Source organism: Mixophyes fleayi, chromosome 6 (assembly GCF_038048845.1).
Source record: "Mixophyes fleayi isolate aMixFle1 chromosome 6, aMixFle1.hap1, whole genome shotgun sequence".
In the NCBI taxonomy this organism is placed as follows: domain Eukaryota; kingdom Metazoa; phylum Chordata; class Amphibia; order Anura; family Limnodynastidae; genus Mixophyes; species Mixophyes fleayi.
The window spans coordinates 143,918,068-143,934,931 of NC_134407.1; the positions used below are offsets into that span (position 1 = coordinate 143,918,068).

The 16,864-nt window shown below is 41.1% G+C and overlaps 2 protein-coding genes across 3 annotated transcripts in view; both read left to right on the forward strand.

The window, feature by feature from the left end:
• Nucleotides 1–420: 420 nt before the first annotated feature.
• Nucleotides 421–13,947, forward strand: PCMTD2 (protein-L-isoaspartate (D-aspartate) O-methyltransferase domain containing 2). 2 transcript variants are annotated; one of them, XM_075176681.1, is made up of 6 exons: nt 421–927; nt 5,556–5,867; nt 7,462–7,564; nt 11,076–11,247; nt 11,341–11,464; nt 12,490–13,947. In XM_075176681.1, the coding sequence occupies exons 2-6, from the start codon at nt 5,561–5,563 to the stop codon at nt 12,870–12,872; spliced, it is 1,089 nt and encodes a 362-aa protein (XP_075032782.1). In that variant the 5' UTR covers nt 421–927; nt 5,556–5,560; the 3' UTR covers nt 12,873–13,947. The 2 variants fall into 2 exon arrangements, with proteins under 2 accessions (XP_075032782.1, XP_075032783.1); XM_075176682.1 differs by lacking the exons at nt 421–927; nt 5,556–5,867; nt 7,462–7,564 and adding an exon at nt 7,586–7,741.
• Nucleotides 13,948–14,842: 895 nt separating this feature from the next.
• The window catches only part of LOC142094480 (peroxidasin homolog), a 62,516-nt gene continuing 60,494 nt past the window's right edge, over nt 14,843–16,864 (forward strand). Inside the window, exon 1 of the mRNA XM_075176680.1 lies at nt 14,843–16,383. Coding sequence (XP_075032781.1) covers nt 16,232–16,383 — 152 coding nt within the window. The 5' untranslated portion in view covers nt 14,843–16,231. The remainder of the gene's footprint in view (nt 16,384–16,864) is intronic.

The window sequence follows — 16,864 nt, forward strand, 5'->3', positions numbered from 1 at the left end:
GTTGTGTGGTCGCGTGCAGAGAGCTTACTGCGGGTGGTGACCGTTATGTTTCGTTACACAACTGACTTGTGTGGGTGTGTGGACAGTGATTGACTACGTGATGTGAGTTGCGGCACCTTTTTTCTTACAAAAAAGTGCTGTATGTATGTGTATATATATATGTGTGTATATACATACATACATATATATATATATATATATATATATATTAGGTGGAATATGAGATATATGTAATTTATAAACCTTACACACATTACACAGAACATACCTGTGCAACATAACAGAATACAACATACAGGGAGAGAGCAAACAAAGCAAGTTTCACTCAAAACACCAAGCAGTCACTAGAGGGCGCTGTAGGAAGCCGACTCATTCCGGCGTTCCAGTATTTCCGGTTCTCACCTATTCCCCTAGGCGTGTTTAACACGTATTGTCTACTCGGGCTGTGGTACCTCAGCTGTAAATCACATGTTCCAGCATGCCCTGTGGTTAGAGAGAGGACACGCTGGGATCTCTTGTTTCACAACAGCTAAAGAGTAAAGGCTGTCTATCCTCTCTGACGTTTTTCATAGTTATTACCAACTGTACCACACGCATTACTGAGCGAGCTACACACTTGTATCCCGGTGCAGTCTGCAGGGCACCGTTACTGCTGGGTTAGGACACGTGACTGGCCAGCACTACCCACACAGTATCAGTTAATGCGGTGAGGACGAGGTATGTAAGTTGGGGGCGTGGTCAGCAAGCAGAAGGCCGGGCCACACCAGCCTCATTAGTCTGTCTGGTGACGTCACACACGGTCAGCTGGTTGTGTGTTTACAGCAGGAGGTGAGCAGTTCTGGAACGCGCGTCACAAGCAAACAGCATCTGCACCAGGTTCTTCTCTGCGTCCGCGCTCAGTCCTGGCTCCGAGGGCGCTATATTGAGGTAATATGCAGCTGAGTCCTGGGGCACCCGGAACTGGTGCGCTGTAGAGATAGGACACTGAGGAGGACGCAGGCCCGTTACACTCGGCGGATAGACCTGTGGTGTCGGGCACTGGTTCTTTACCAGCATGTGGAGCCAAGTCCCCAGTATTAGGGCTTTACAGAGGTGGTAGTTACAGCTCCCCAGTATGCAGTGCCCGTGAAAAGGATGAGCTAAGCTTATGGGAGCTGTGCTTTGGGGGGAGTACAAGAGCTCTTTTAGTGGAGGGGGCAATAGGGGGGGATGGGCTAGTTAGGGCCCTTTCTTGTGGGCATCAAGGGGGAGGGGATGTGGTCTTTTCCATTGCGATTACAAGTGTGAAGAAGCCAGGGGTCATATTATTATTAAACTTTCTAGTGCCAACGAATTATCTCTACAGTAGACAAGTAGTGCCATCTTTACAGCGATTGTTTAATTATACTCATTAGACCTTGCCCCTTTGGAGGTTTTCTGTAAACAAACCTAGCTGCTCTGGTCGATTTTGTCCAATGCCAGTTAATCTACCAGTATTTCTTTTAGTCTAAAAGGGTTTTGGCTAGCAGTCTAGGACCCAATGCTCTAAGCAGACCCAGGCCTTTTCCATTCATAGCTGATGTTACAAGTATGTCCTTGACAAAAGTTACATTAATCTAGTGAGGTTATGCAGTTTAATGCAAAATACTTGCAGTACAAAGCTTACTGTGTGTATCAAAACACTTGTTGTAAAATGTGTGCTCTAATGAGCATACTATAAAGTGTTTAAGGTTTCATAATTGACATTTTCAGTGGGTAGCAGGCCTGAAAAATAGGGAGATGGGAGAGCCCATTGCAGTCTGACACAATAGAAGGGTAAGGTTAGGGCATACAAAGTAGTTTTCTATCTATCAATCGTTAATATCCATTTCTCTAGTTCCTCTTTCCTTTAAAATAGTTTAACCTTAGCATCTGATTATAGTTAAGGACTAATGCATAGTTGGGCCCCAAATCGCAAGTGTCCAATTGAAAGCTGCAATATGCATATCGGAAACTAACTTAAGAAACTAACTTAACATGCATGTTGATCTGCAGCCTAGCTTACACCAGACATATGTCACGCTCTACCCCCAGGTCATTCACTGCTCACTTTTTTGCTAGGCATTTAAAGTTTTATTTATGGTTTGTGTAAATTAAATTTCTCTTATAAATAAAAATGTTAGGATTTTTCTAGTCCCAACAGTATTATTACAATAAACCTAAATATTAAATGAAGTGCCTAATTCTACTGGTCATCAGTGTACAAAGAGTGATACATATGGATGGATACTAGCTAAGAACATCCTGAAAATTAAGAGTATGATTGTATAATAGTGGACAGTGCTAAACCATGCTTGCCAACTTTTCTTTTGTGTGCTCCTGGAGATGTCGGAGGCATAATAGTTAGGTGGCAATTGTGGGAGCGGGCACAATTTTATCTCTGTAGCATCGCCCTTGCTGTCCAATGTCTCTGTTTGCAGCATTGTGTTGCGGGGCTTGCGCTTCATGACACAAATCTCGTCACTAAGCACCCCACCTGGGTGGGTGCCTGCTCTTCTGGAGTCTGGGAGCATAGGCAACTATGTGCTAGACTAGAGCATTCATGCATGAGAGATCAGTGAATACAGGAAATTTAGAGGTAGATTTATCAAGCTGCAAATTTTATGGCAGGTTTGAAAAGTGGTTACTATAGGCAATATCTCCATCAGATTCTAGTTATTTAGTACATTCTACAAAATGATACCTAGAATTTGATTGGTTGCTATACGCAACATCTCCACTCTTTCAAACCTGTCGGGAACTCGCAGCTTGACACATTTAGCCCTTAGTCTCTAATAAATCACAAATGTTCTCATGTTCAGTCCCTGCTGGGTACACATAGGCCAAACCTTTTGGCACACTCAAGCACAGATGTGTTTAATCATATTTTTCCTCTACCTTAAGACTAGGTACCTACTGATGTTGGGCTTTTTTTTTTTTGTCTGAGAGTGAGTTCATGTCAAAGGTGTTTATTACTACTGGCATTAGGCGCTCATTGCAGGCTTCCATAGTTCATTTAATGTAGTAAACGCATATGGATAGACAAAGATACATTCCCAATCCGGATTGCTACTGCTACTAGGTGGTAGTGGGTATGGTTAGCATTATTGACATACATTTTACTAGGCCTCATAGTCTACTTATGTCACTTTCCTTCTGTGAAAGACCTTTCAACTGGGACACTGGAATTCATTAAGTAACTGCTTGCCTAATCTCCTGGACTCCCGGAAGAGCAGACACCCACCTGCATACTGGGCGAAGGAGGGGCTTAATAAACGCATTGTAATGGCCCATTGCGCGATGCAGGGGATCGCGGCATTGCACAGCAGGGGGAGGGGCCACAAAAGGGGCAACATGATGGAGACACGTCACCATGTCCCGCCTGCACTTTCCATATGACCTCACCTCAGAGCTCTAAAAGAAAAAGTAGGCAAGTGTGAATAAGTCATGCTCACTTTATGCTGTGTAGCTATATCCTGATAAAAACATAATCTATATTATGCAGTGTTTATTTCTTCCTAAGGAAATAAAGTTGCACATTTTTTGAGTGAATGTTTTTTTGTGTTGTAACCCCTTTCGCCTTGTATAGACAAGGTGTTGAGGTTTGACCTGCCACGTATAGATGCAACCAGTTCGCATTATCATACATGGCATGATCTTTTTGTGCCTCTAGTAAGAATCTGGAAAATGTATTTTTGAATATAGCATTTTGCTGCTTTGATTTGTTTTTTCCATGATGAATGAGGCATTAATATATTATAGGGAGCATGGGCCTCTATGGAGAATGACCTTACTGAAAACACAAGTACTCCTAGCTAATGCTGTACAGATCATGAACGCAAGAAAATAATGGATACTTCGTCTGTGATCCATAGTCCATACTGTATTGGCTATGAATGTCTCCATATGGCTATAGGGCACAACATACTATGTTTTTATGCATTTCCAGGCATTGTGAATCTTGGGGGGAGGTGCATTAATGCACCTCTGATACACTGCAACTATGCCCTTGTAGCAGGGGTGGGAAAAATAATGTATTTATAGAAGTAAGCAGTATCATTTAGCAGCAAGGGAAGATGTAAATACATTTTCTTCAAGAGTAATGGCTCACAAAAAATTAAATATGAACAGTGATTATTTTGGATGCCTTGGCTACCTTTCTCCTGGGATTTGTCCAGAAAATCGACAAACACATCAAAACCGACGCACACTTAATGCGTGAGAAACGGCTTGTGCCACATTCTTAAATGATAAATACATCGCTAGAGCTTTAAAATGGTGTTGGGAGCGACACTTATTTCTAATGTTCTTTTCATACATTTATTAATATGTCATAAGACAAGCCCTGAAATTGATTGCTCCAAACAATTAGTATACAACAAAGGTAGCCAACTTGGTCTTTCCATCCGTTGTCACCACCTGGCAAGACATGCTTATACCTCTAGTTCCACAATAGCTAAAGACCCACAGAAGTATTCAAAACGTTCACTTTTTTTTTCCTCTTTAAAGAAAGTTGGGTTCTTTCCTATTTCCTGAACATCACTGATTTCTCTGTGCACTTCTATGGGATATGAAGGAAAAATCAGTGATGTTACATCGCTGTGTACATTACCTTCACATCCGTCCTAGCACACTGTGGCACATTGCGAGTAAGGATTGCCCCATTAGGTTGTGTATGTGGCTGTAAAATCACTAATGTACTACATGTGCTGAAAATAGTCAATCCTTTCTTTTTATTTTTATTTATTTACATTTACCTGTTTGTGTGTATAGATAATAAAAAATGTAGAAGGGGGGACTTCAGTTGTTCTAGAAGTATTTGTCACTGCTATTTATTACAGCCGTTGCCACCTCTGTAAACACCCATGACTAAGAAAAAAAACCCCAAAAAAATCACACATCTGGGCAAACAGTTCTCTGTAATCAGTCCTTTTTAGATAAACTACTGGCTACAGTGTCATTTAATGGGATTACTGAGGGAAAGGAAGTCTGCTGTGCAGGAAAGAAAAATTCTCCATATACACACAACTGCGACTTTATTGCAATATCTTTATCGCTAACAAGCTCTTGAAATATTTTTACATATACTTGTGATTGTTCGTATTAGTTCTTGTATATAAACCAGCTTGTGTAATGGAATTATTGGCTTTTTAAAATTATATTTAACCTACCGTATATTGACAGTGACAGCTTAATAGGTTCCTGATATCAGTTATTTTATTTCATTGTATATACAGTTAAGCACAGTAGCTTTTTTAATTGTATTGAAGCTTCAGTTGTATTATAAGGTGCCCATACACTTTCGGCATGAGTGTACTACAGCAGGGCACCAATAGTTTATTTGGACACTCGCACCATACACATTGTCTGACCACATTTACAGTTTGTCCTGATCAACTTCTGATGGTTGTTGATTGGGGTTAGCTGTTTTTGGGTACCTTCATGCTACAATTTGGCTATTAAAAGGGTAAAGGTCTTAAGAGAATGTGGTTGTGAATATGTGACATGTAATTTCCATGCAGTTTTCCTCCCTCCCCCTTTTTTTTTCCCTTTCCCAGTTGCAATGGGAGGGGCTGTGAGTGCCGGAGAGGACAATGATGACTTGATTGATAATTTGAAGGAGGCTCAGTACATCCGCACTGAGGAGGTTGAACGGGCTTTTCGAGCCATTGACCGTGCAGACTACTACCTGGATGAATTTAAAGACAATGCATATAAAGACTTGGCGTGGAAACATGGAAATATTCACCTTTCTGCTCCATGCATTTATTCTGAGGTCATGGAGGCTCTCGAATTACACCGGGGGCTGTCATTCCTGAACTTGGGCAGCGGGACCGGCTATCTCAGCACTATGGTTGGATTAATCTTGGGTAAGTGGTGACACACAGGTTTAAATAGACTAATTGTTCTTCTCCCCCTTTGAGCAACATGAACATTAAGGCATAATTGAATAAAAAGACTTTAGTTAAAGACCTTTATTTTCTATGATGGTTCCAATTACCTTGCAGAGAGATGCCATTATTTGTCTTTTTTCTTCTCCATAATCCCTTTTATCTTCTCCCAGAGCTGTGTTGTCAGTATAGTTTTGGGGTGTGGCTTATTGGCTGGGAATGTAACATCATTGGGTATTCATATCATGACTTTAGAGGCCTGTCTGTCTGGGGGGCGAACAAAGTGAAAATGTGACGGAACAGTCAGAAATACAATTATTGAGTTTACTTTAACATGCACAGTGAGATAACAAATACGTCTAGCATGTACATTCCCACTATAAATAAATAGTAAAACTAAATAAATTATTTGGGGTTAATGTCCCTTCAACCCTGGCTGCCCCATGTATATTTAAGATATGTGCTCATTTATGGACAACAGTGCTCAATCTTCTATTTAAAAAAAAAAAAATCTAAAAAGTAGCCTAGCAAATTGTTAAACTTTTTTGCATGTTCTCTAGTAATAGGGCACCTTTCACTTGGCCTCCACCCCCTTTACACGCAGCTCACTTTTCTACTTTATCTCATCCCTAGATCCTGCTGTACTCGCTATGACATTGCCCTCTCATCATCTCTCTATTAACATGTCCACTTTGTTACTCTTGTCACTATTACCATCCTTTTCCCCTCATATTCAACAAACCCCATTATCTCCTACTTTATCATTATTATGCAAATTAACCTCTTAATCCTTTTACCACACCTTCCTACATAATCATTAACGCTGCTATTGTGCATCATTATTGGCTGTCACCCTGTCATTCACTCAGTCTTCCCTCTTATTAGCCCCTCAGAACTTCCATAATACTGCAGACCCTGAGCCTGCTTTATGACGGATGTTACTGGGTCCCCCACCTGCATTCAATCAATTTTTCCTAACTCCCCGGATGTTTGTTTGCAAGAGTGTGGCCAACGAGGTACCCTAATCACATATGTCCGCCCAGGCTTTCCCTATTGGCATAAAATGTATTCTCATTGAATCCATAACCACTGTTCATATGCCTGATTCTGCGCTATACTCGCGGTTAACTAGACCTCTCACTAATGCCCCTCGCCCCACACAGAAGCTAATTTGATACATGTTGAATGCAGCAAAATGTCTTATAGTATCACACTGTAAAAATGTATCCCTGTCCTTTATGTCCACTACCATACAGAGCATATATGGGCCACGTATCAGAGGGGAGAGTATCATGCCCACACTGCACAACGTCTTTCAAACGACATGGGCCCTGTGGACCAACTACTATAAAGCAGAACTCTACTGCCCCCCTTGTAATTTCTTTTGACTGCTCTCTCACCTCACATTGAAAAGCCCTAATGTTTTGCTATTTGTAATTGTAAAGTATTTTGGGATTCCCTTAGAAAAAAAAAAATGTGTGGGGTCTTATTCATGGCTACTGTAACATGATGTACCATTAAGATAAAATGCTTTCTCTGATGGTCTGTACAATCCTCTTAACTTTATCGTTAGGACCCTTTGGCGTTAACCATGGAGTTGAACTTCACCCAGATGTCATTGAATATGCAAAGCAAAAGTTGGACCTGTTTGTCCGCACCAGTGACAGCTTTGACAAGTAAGCCTGTTATTTGTGGAACATACACAGTTGCGGGAACCTGGGGAGGGAACAGGTGTGCAAACTACAGGAAGTCTAATACTAAAACATCATGATCAAGGTTGTGTCCTGCACACACCAAAGTGTTCCGCAGCTATAAGGCAATGGAGTCGAACATCAGAGGGATTTTGTTCTAAGGTTAGTAGAAAATCTGAAAGTTTCATGTCTTGAGGAATGGGAAGAAGGGGGGGTGGGGGGAGGAACACTTCAATAAATGAGATAAGAGCAAGAGATTCCACGCAGTTTGAAAACAACATGCCAGCTTGGTCAGGGTAGTGTGCAAAATGTTTGGTTGCCTATAATTATGGTTAGCATGGCTGCAAGAGGAGATTATAGAACATGTTTGGCAGGAACTTCACTGGCAGTCATCTCATCTTGCTAATGTTTCATGAGCAATAGTATCTATCGTGATATGAGCATGTAATGCTGGTGGAAATTAATAATCCAGGCAAGGCAAAATCAAGAACAACTATAAATAAGCCTAAATTCAAACAAATCTTGTGGAGTAAGTAGCTAGGTCCATTAAAAACAAAAATAACTTTGCAGGGCAGGACGTCCTAGTCTGTTGCGCTGCATAAACTGTTCCTCACCTAGCAATGCAAGTTTGTGAGTCTAATTGTGTAATGAGCACAGACAAGGGAGCAGTGTAAGAATTTTAATATTGGGAAAGTCGTCTGTTCTCAAAGGCACGAGTGCATGTGTGGCACCAATCTAAAGAAGTCTGCAACCCTGAGTTTCCAGCAAGAGTTCTCGTCATTCTATAATCTGTTGGGTGCAGTTTCCTGGCATGGTTTGGATGCAATCATTGCCCTATAAGGCAAGGTCAATGCTTTTAGGATGACAATGCCCCCATCCACAAAACAGGTGTATTGTTGAATACTTTGATGCACATGACGCTGATGTTATCCATTGTGAGGACACCGTGGTTGGAACTGTAGTTCTTTTAGGCACATGTTTTTGTTTTTTATATTCAGGAGTCACACAGGTAAGGAGGAAGGAAGCAAGAAGAGATGATCACCTCTTTATTTAAACAAAGTGTACACAAAAAGTAAATGCAACAGTGCTCTCCAATGAGAAACGTGTTCCCCCACCAAATATAACAATATGTATGTAAAAAAACAACAAAGTTCCCAGCAAGTTACCTGTTTAGAGTCATAGCGGGCACAAACTCCTAGCAACAAAGTCCACAGATGACAATCCAGGTGGGCCAGGGGGTTGTGATCCGTTGGGTGGGTTTGTTTATCTTGCGGGTCTTGGCCAACTTTCCATCAGTAGGACTCTGGGTTTCAGTCTATATAGGCTCACCAATTCTCTAGAATCTGCGAGTGTCTCCTGGTGAAGTGTTGACAAAATCAGTCCTAGAGGTTTAGCACCTGATAGGGCTGAATAAACTCCTGCTTCAAAACAGTCCTCTGGCCCTGATAGACTGATGTTGAGTAGCCATACCCTAAGTCCTCTCTCTCTCCAAGATCCACCAGCTACAACCGCCACTACCCTCCTGGGTCTTTTTGTCTCTCTCCAAACTTACCCAATCATTGGCCATGATACATTTCCCTGGGCCATGATACATTTTCATTGGTGGTGGATGGAATCTAGGTGCTAACGGGGGTGAAGGTAGAACATGACCTCAGCAGTAGCCCACCTGCTCTTTCTGTGCTATCAAGTCTGGTTTGAGATATGCTGGGACAATGGTTAGTCAATAGTCATTTCCCAACTCCTGTTTTTAATCCCTTCCACTACTTTGTGATGTCAGAAGGTCCCCAGCTGTTCCTTGCTTTCTGTTGGCTGCCGCCCCCTCCCTCTTTGATCAGAAAGCGCTGCTGGATCCGGCCACCGGGTGTCATTTAGTAACTGAGTGGGCCAATGTTTCTCAATTGGTCCACTGACAGACTGGTTCGGCCAATATCCCCCTTGTGGTGCCTTGTCTTGTCACATCCGTACATTCTTAATTGCCAAATCTTAAACAAGTGGGTTTCCATCACCATCAGTCGTGCATCAGTTGAAGTGACCACTTTGTGGAAGAATGGTGCTGCATCCCTCCTGCAAATTTAGGCATTGGGCAGCACAGTGGCCTAGTGGTTAGCACTTCCAAAAGAAAGAGATGGAAAAAGGTGTATAGAGGGTCACTCCAGGGATGTAGTAATTGATTATTTAAAAGGTGTATGCTTTATTGTCTTCATTTAAAATTATATCAAGAGTATTTCCGGCAGAAAAAGCTAGCGAAATATAAAAGGAAAAGTGAATTAAAATTTGCGGATCAACCGCAAATGTCGATCTACCTGACAATTATTTCTATTACTGTTGCACCAATTAGTCTAACCTCATAGGTGTGATCTTGTATTGAATAATTGGCACCGGAACTAAGTTAATAGTTTTGAAAAGAAGGGCACTAATAAAGGGTATAATGCATATGTCCGCCTCCCCTGAAATTCTTTCCACCTAATATACCCTAAATAGAAATCTTATAGGGATCTTGATCGGTCTCATAATAATGTCCCTGAAGTGCTAGTTGCACTAACAGCAGGTGGTTCAGGAGGATAATGGCTTGCACATTAATATAGGTGCTCCGTATCTAGGTATATTTGTAGAAGCAATAGAGGCAACTATCTGTTCGGGTAAGGCTGATGGTGCCATACCCAATAGATTCAATATTAGGATGCAAGTCGGGTAGGACAGAGCGAACGCCTTGATCAAGCTTCCTAAGCGAAACGTGCGTCGGCGTTCGCTCGGTCCTACCCGACTTGCATCCTAATATTGAATCTATTGGGTCTGGCACCATCAATCTTACCCGAATTGAACAAACAGATAGTTGCCTCTATTGCTCTAGAAATATACCCAGATACATAGCACCTATAATAATAGATATGGTGGCAGAAAGTGGTGGGAAAGTAGTAATTAGGGAGCTGGTCTTATAGTGGGTGACAGAAGTTTAAAGTGATGTTTTTCCTTGTGCTGCCATTCTCAGTCCTATGACTGAAATATACATAAATTTTCACTCTGAATAGATGAGGCATGAATCTGTGTAAGCCAATGGCCAGTGAAAACAAGTGTGCTTGTCTAAATTGTGATGTCTGCTTTTTTTTCCAGATTGTAAAAGACTCTCTAATCTTCTTGTTTTCACCTTCCCTCACCTGTTTGCTGAGATTCTTAATATTGCAGATTGTGCTGTCACTCTTGCTATACTGCAGATGTCTGGTAATGAGACACTTTATTTGATATTGGTGACATCACTGAAGCATGAAATGCCTGTCGCACTAGTTTTGGTTCTTCATTGATGTCCCTCTTTCCTACAATTATTTGCGTATATCCACAACCTGTACCTTGTGATGGGATTGGTTCATAGGCTATGCTTTCCTAAAAGTGCAGTCTGATGTAGTCATTGAACGATGTATGCAAGAGAAGCTGTTGTGGAATGTCTTTTGTGTGTTAAATACTGATTTTCCAGTCTCATCAACCATATCTTTCCACCAAGGTTTGATTTTTGTGAGCCATCCTTTGTGGCTGGGAACTGCCTGGAAATTGCTCTAGAGTCATCTGCATATGATCGCGTGTACTGTGGAGCTGGTGTCCAAAAAGAGCATGAGGAGTATATGAAGAATCTGCTGAAAGTGGGTGGAATCCTTGTTATGCCACTTGAAGAGAAGGTATCCAAATGGCACAAATGAGTGGTTACACTGTGGCATACATAGTGTTTATTGTGGGGTTAAGTATAAATCTGTTTTTAATCTCTGATGCAGCTCACCAAGATAACTCGCACCAGCCCATCAACATGGGAAACCAGGAAGATCCTGGCTGTGTCTTTTGCTCCTCTCATGCAACCGAATAAAGCGGATACAGGAAAAAGACAGACTCTCCATTTACGTATGTGACAAATTTCTTAAAATTCTATAAAACTTAATGGGAAGGTCTGGGTTCTTGCTAGTAATTTCAAACACAAGTAAAGACACTATTTGACATTAATATAGAGAATGATGTGTATCACTGACTTGAATAATCTACAGAAACAATTGGAGTGTTTTGGACTTTTTTTTGGACTATTCGTCTAAATAGTTCCATTCTCTCTCTCCACTTTTTACTAAGATGTTTCTCTAAGAAAGCAGGTAGCATTTGAGTGACTGCTTCTCAGACTTGCTGTGAAAAAATGCATTGTGTAGTGGTGAAATCATACACCAGGCAGGGCCAGTGATCTCGGTAACTTGGTTGACTGCAGTTTCTGCTTGTTGACCTGCATGAGGTCCCATCAAGACCCCATCTTAATGATGTGAGAGGGGGCTTCAACTGTCTGTAATGGAGTGTGGAGGTAATGCATGGCAGATGAGCAATGTATGTTACCTCCTTGTATCTGAACCCTTCTTTTTTGGGGGGTTTTGGTTTTGTTTGTTTTTTGCCATTCTAGGTATTGAATAGATAACCTGTTACAATGCATTATCTTTTTTTTTAAATTGTGTTCCGTGTTTGCATTTCCCCTCAATGGTGAGGATACAATTCCTGTCCTTCACAAGCTCAATGGTTACTGACGCCTTTTATTTTCCTTTTGCCAGTCACTGGCAGGAGAATTTAATACTCAAAGGTGGGTTCTCGGAAAGGTTTCCCTAAATATAACAATAAATCTCTTGTATTAATAAGTAAAACCAATATGAAAGTATGAGACTAGCAACAGGAGTAATAAGCGTTCTCCTGTCTGATGCGCATGGAAAGGTTAAGAAGTACATCAGGCTTGCTTTCACACTCCCCTACTTCTGTCTTTATTATTCATTTTAAAACTCAACACTGCTAATAACTAGTATTTTCTGTTTCATTAAGATGACCATTTGTATAAGTTTTACATTTGTGTTATGCTGTCACTTCAGGAAATTAATTTAACAATCTCTCTCTATACCTTCTAGCCCCTCCGAATGTGCGCTCCCTCCAGGACTTGGCTCGCATTGCCATCAGGGGCCGTATTAAGAAGACTTTTAATCGGGAGACTACAAGCAGAGGAAGTGGATTACTAAGATACCCACCTCGTTACAAGCGCAAGCGTTTGCGCAGACGCCGGATGGAAACCATAGTCTTCCTGGACAAAGAGGTGTTCGCCAGTCGTATCCCAAACCCCTTTGATGACAACAATAATTGTGAAGATGTGGAAGAGGAACAAAGGGAGGAAGAGGAGAGAGTGGTCTCTGAATCAAAACCAGACCCTCCTGTTAACTTTCTGAGAGAGAGAATCCTGAGCCTGCCTCTTCCAGACCCTCTGAAATACTATCTGCTCTATTACAGAGAGAAATAAACTATATGCCTTAGTCAGATGGGAACAAGCTTATGGTTTTCTAGGCCGCAGCAGACGGCAATTTAAACTAAGTAGTTGTGTCTGGTTCCTTTCTGGTAGTGAGGAGAGTGACTCATTTGCCTTTGACCATTTCTTCTCCAGCTCAGCAACCATGTAATTTCTTTTTTTTTTTTTTTTTTTTTTTTTTTTTTTTTTTTAATATTGTCCAAGCAACCTGGTCACAGGTCTGTAAAAAATCCAAAGTGTCCACTCTCTATTTTAATCACACGTCCTTGACACCTGCTTCCTTTTTAGAGGCTTGGATAAACCTCTTACCACATTGGTGCTTCTTCCAACAGCTACTATAAGCACAACGGTTTTCCTGCTGGGTTTTTTTTTGTTTTGTTTTTTTGTCTGGATTGTAGGCAGGCGGAAGTGTTTCTACTTGGCATGCCATAGAGTAATCTACATCCTCTGCCTCAAGTGGTTTGTGGAGCTTCTGCACAACTTTGACTTCAAATTAATCTCAGATTCTTTTCGCAGTGAGGTGACCTAGGGCATTGATTGATATGTAGCAGTTGACAAGACGGAAACCTCCCTGTATGGTTTTTATTTCTTGAATGATTAATAGACATGGTGGAGGTTTATAATGCAGACCATGAATGGTTAAGCTTGGAAGGTCTTGATTGCATGTTGAACATTGCTGGCTCCTTGGAAGCTATAGACCATTTTGCACCTGAGATCTTCTGGTTATACTGGGGCCATCTGCAAGCGCATACACAATTGTCAGATGCAGCATTGATGCTTCCATGTAAGACATTTAATACCTCCTGTGTTTTCTGTATGATCTTGTGATGTAGGACCATGAAGAGGCAAGACATTAGTCAGTGGTCAGACGGGACATCGCCCTGACATCCTATTTATTGCCTCTTTAAAAGACTTTATATCCAGCCCCAGTAATGCCCCTGCCTCCACATAGGCCATCATTTTGAAATAACCATGTTTACACAGACCAAAAGAAAATGTAACTGATCCGGTTTTTGCTTGCAAGTATTTACATTTTCCTGATTCTCATGATTAAACAAACCTTGCTTGATGGAGTCCCATCATTCAAACAGTACTAACATAAATGTGTTGGCAGGTATGCAGTACATTCTTACATGTGGTAGAGACTAACAACCCTCATAAACTAAGGTTAATATTGAAATGGTGTGGCATATTTGCTTATTAACTTCTTAAAGTTGCAAAATTTATGTTGGCATTTAACAAAATTAAAAGAAGCTAATTTTGAGGAGAATTATAAACCTGAATAGTGGGAAGGTCAGTGGTACTTGCAATGCTCAATTGCAACCACAAGATGGTGCTAGATGTCTAGTTGCATTGCTCTTGCACATATTCTGTGTGTGTGACCCAAGATTAAAAGCAGTAAGAGCAATTTATTCAGTGCTAGTGGGTACTCGCTTAAGCTGTGTATGCAGCTTTTTTTTTTATATAAATTAAGTATGGAAAGAAACCGTTCGCTTGGCGTATGTGGGTGTTTGTTTAATACAATGCTTGGCATGTTTAAATCAAACAAAGCTAAAACGTGTTTTGAAAGATATGTACAAACAAAAAAGTAACGGGCGATATTGGCCGTGGTTGGTAACGTGAACGAAAGCATCTTGTTGCACTGATGCAGGCTTATGGGAACACCTATGAAAAGGTATTGGGTGTCAAATGGCAAGTCTGGGTTCTCCTTTGTGCACATATTTGTAATATTGCTGTGCTCATGATTAGGGCTGAAGTCAAAACTGCATCTTTTCTTGCTTGTGTCAAAAAAACAAACCTTCTCTGGATCTATGGTATTTTTGTCTGTATATTTCTGTAGCCTTTAACTTAAATATAAGTGTTTTTCATAACAGTCCTTCAAGTGCTGTGTTTTTGTCTTTCTCTTCCCGTCCATTATTGCAAGTGCAATGACTAATGAATGAGATGTTTCCCAAAATGTTAAGAAATTGATTAATATGACACATGCATTTTCTGAAATTTACTTAGTAGATCATTGAACTAATGCTACTGGAGTTCTCCCAGTCCCCATCCCCTAGGCCATCAGTTAGCAGATGACCCAGGCCACACGGTTATAGCTAGGAACTTCTACAGGTTATTGTTGAATCCTCCAAATGAGAAGGTCTGAAGCCTCAGACTACAGTTGAATATAGACTGCTGCACGTGAAAGTTCCATTCAGCTTACCAACCTCAATCAGCAGCAGTCTTCTTGCAAAATACAGTGAGACTTAGAGCATCATGTGGCTGCAATAGCTGGTGGGGTGAGGTGCTATCAAACTAGCAGAACTGTGGGGGGACTCCATCAGTGTTGCTGCTGCCCTTATTGACAGCCAAGAGACTAGAGTGCTGAAGTCATGCTGAGCTTTCTCCAATCCGTTCCTATGCATGAAACGGAGAGTAGTATCTTAAATTGCTCTTGGTTATAAGTACAGAGGTAAGGAAGTTGTTGCTGTGCTCTTAATGGCTGCTGTCCTAAACTGTGTGTGTTGCATAAAATAATTGTGGAGTTGTCTCTTATACAAAGTTCAATGAAGTGATGTCCCTGGTTTTGGTTAAGCTGTAAAGTATACCAGTTTCCCTGCACACATTTTATGGGCTGGGCTAATATCCATGAGTGCAACAGTTTACTAGGTACTAGCGACATCACTGAGGTACTTCATCCATCTCCACCCCTGCACAACCACTTGTATATCTATACATCAGAAACTAAAAGAATATTTCATATGCTGAGCCAACTAATCCATCAACCATAACTAAAAATGTCTTAACATACAAAGCACCTTGATGATGTTCCTGGTCAGTTGATAGGCTGCTTTCACATGTAAAGTGGTGTAAATACAGGAGAACAAATCCAAACTTAAACCAATAATTTGTGAGCTAATTTGGCTTGCATGCATGACCTTGCCTGCTTGTGCATGAAAGTGACAGGTAAGTGCGACCGATCATGTGGCATTTTGACCAGTGACGATCATAGGCAAAAATCGCCTGTGCAACCTAGCCCAAATTTCAGTCCCTCTGTCTAACTTGCTGTATGATCTTACTTTGGGGATCTGAGCATATCTACATATTATGTTTCTTTTCCCCCTCCCCAAATATGCACAACCAGAATGTGCCTGGGAGTCTGTCTGGCACCCTAGATAAATTTAATTGACAGTCTAAGGGCAAAGTGGAATATTAAGAGCTCCGTACAACACGGGAGGGAACATGTGCTTGGGCAGAGGGGTGTGAGTGATTATTAACAAGAAACACATGTTCTTAGCTCCCTCCTACAGAGCCTGAGTTTTAAGGAGGCTGCTCTCTGTTTTACAGACCCAGGGAAAACACATTTTGTTAACATGCAGTGGGGATTTTATGGGTTTCTTCTCTTGCTTTTACCACCTGAGCAGGCAGCGTGCCCTAGCAGGTGCTTGTGCTTTCGGACAACGGTCAGGTGCATGCATTTGATGCTTGATGCCATCCCAGACATACCAATCCAGACCAGCATACTGTGAGTCTTGTTCTGTTTCACATTATTGTATGTCGTGATTTGTCTGGGGGTATCGCTGCGGTAACTATAGATACAGGAACTGCTATATAAGCAAAAATAAGTTTGTCTCTTTAATACCAGTCATCAGCATGGCAACTCCTTTTCCTCCCCCTCTGCACTGCAGAGTTTCATGCAACCACCTGTGAGAAGGTAATATATGGAAGGGGTCTAAAGACTTGTTGAATGTTTCATTTCTGAAATGGTGTTTCTACTGCACTGACTATCTTTCTAAGACTTTACATCTTCTAATTCACTCAAACTTGTTGTAGTATTTCTAGTTCTCCTTGGCACAAACCTGTTCAGTGATTAGTAAATCTGAGCTTCACAGCAGAAAATATGGTTAAGAATATCTGCTTCAAATTAAAGGCTTAAGTACCATTTTGGTTAATATGTAAAATGTAATATTGGTATTCTAAAGCATTAAGAAATTTGTTAAAACCTG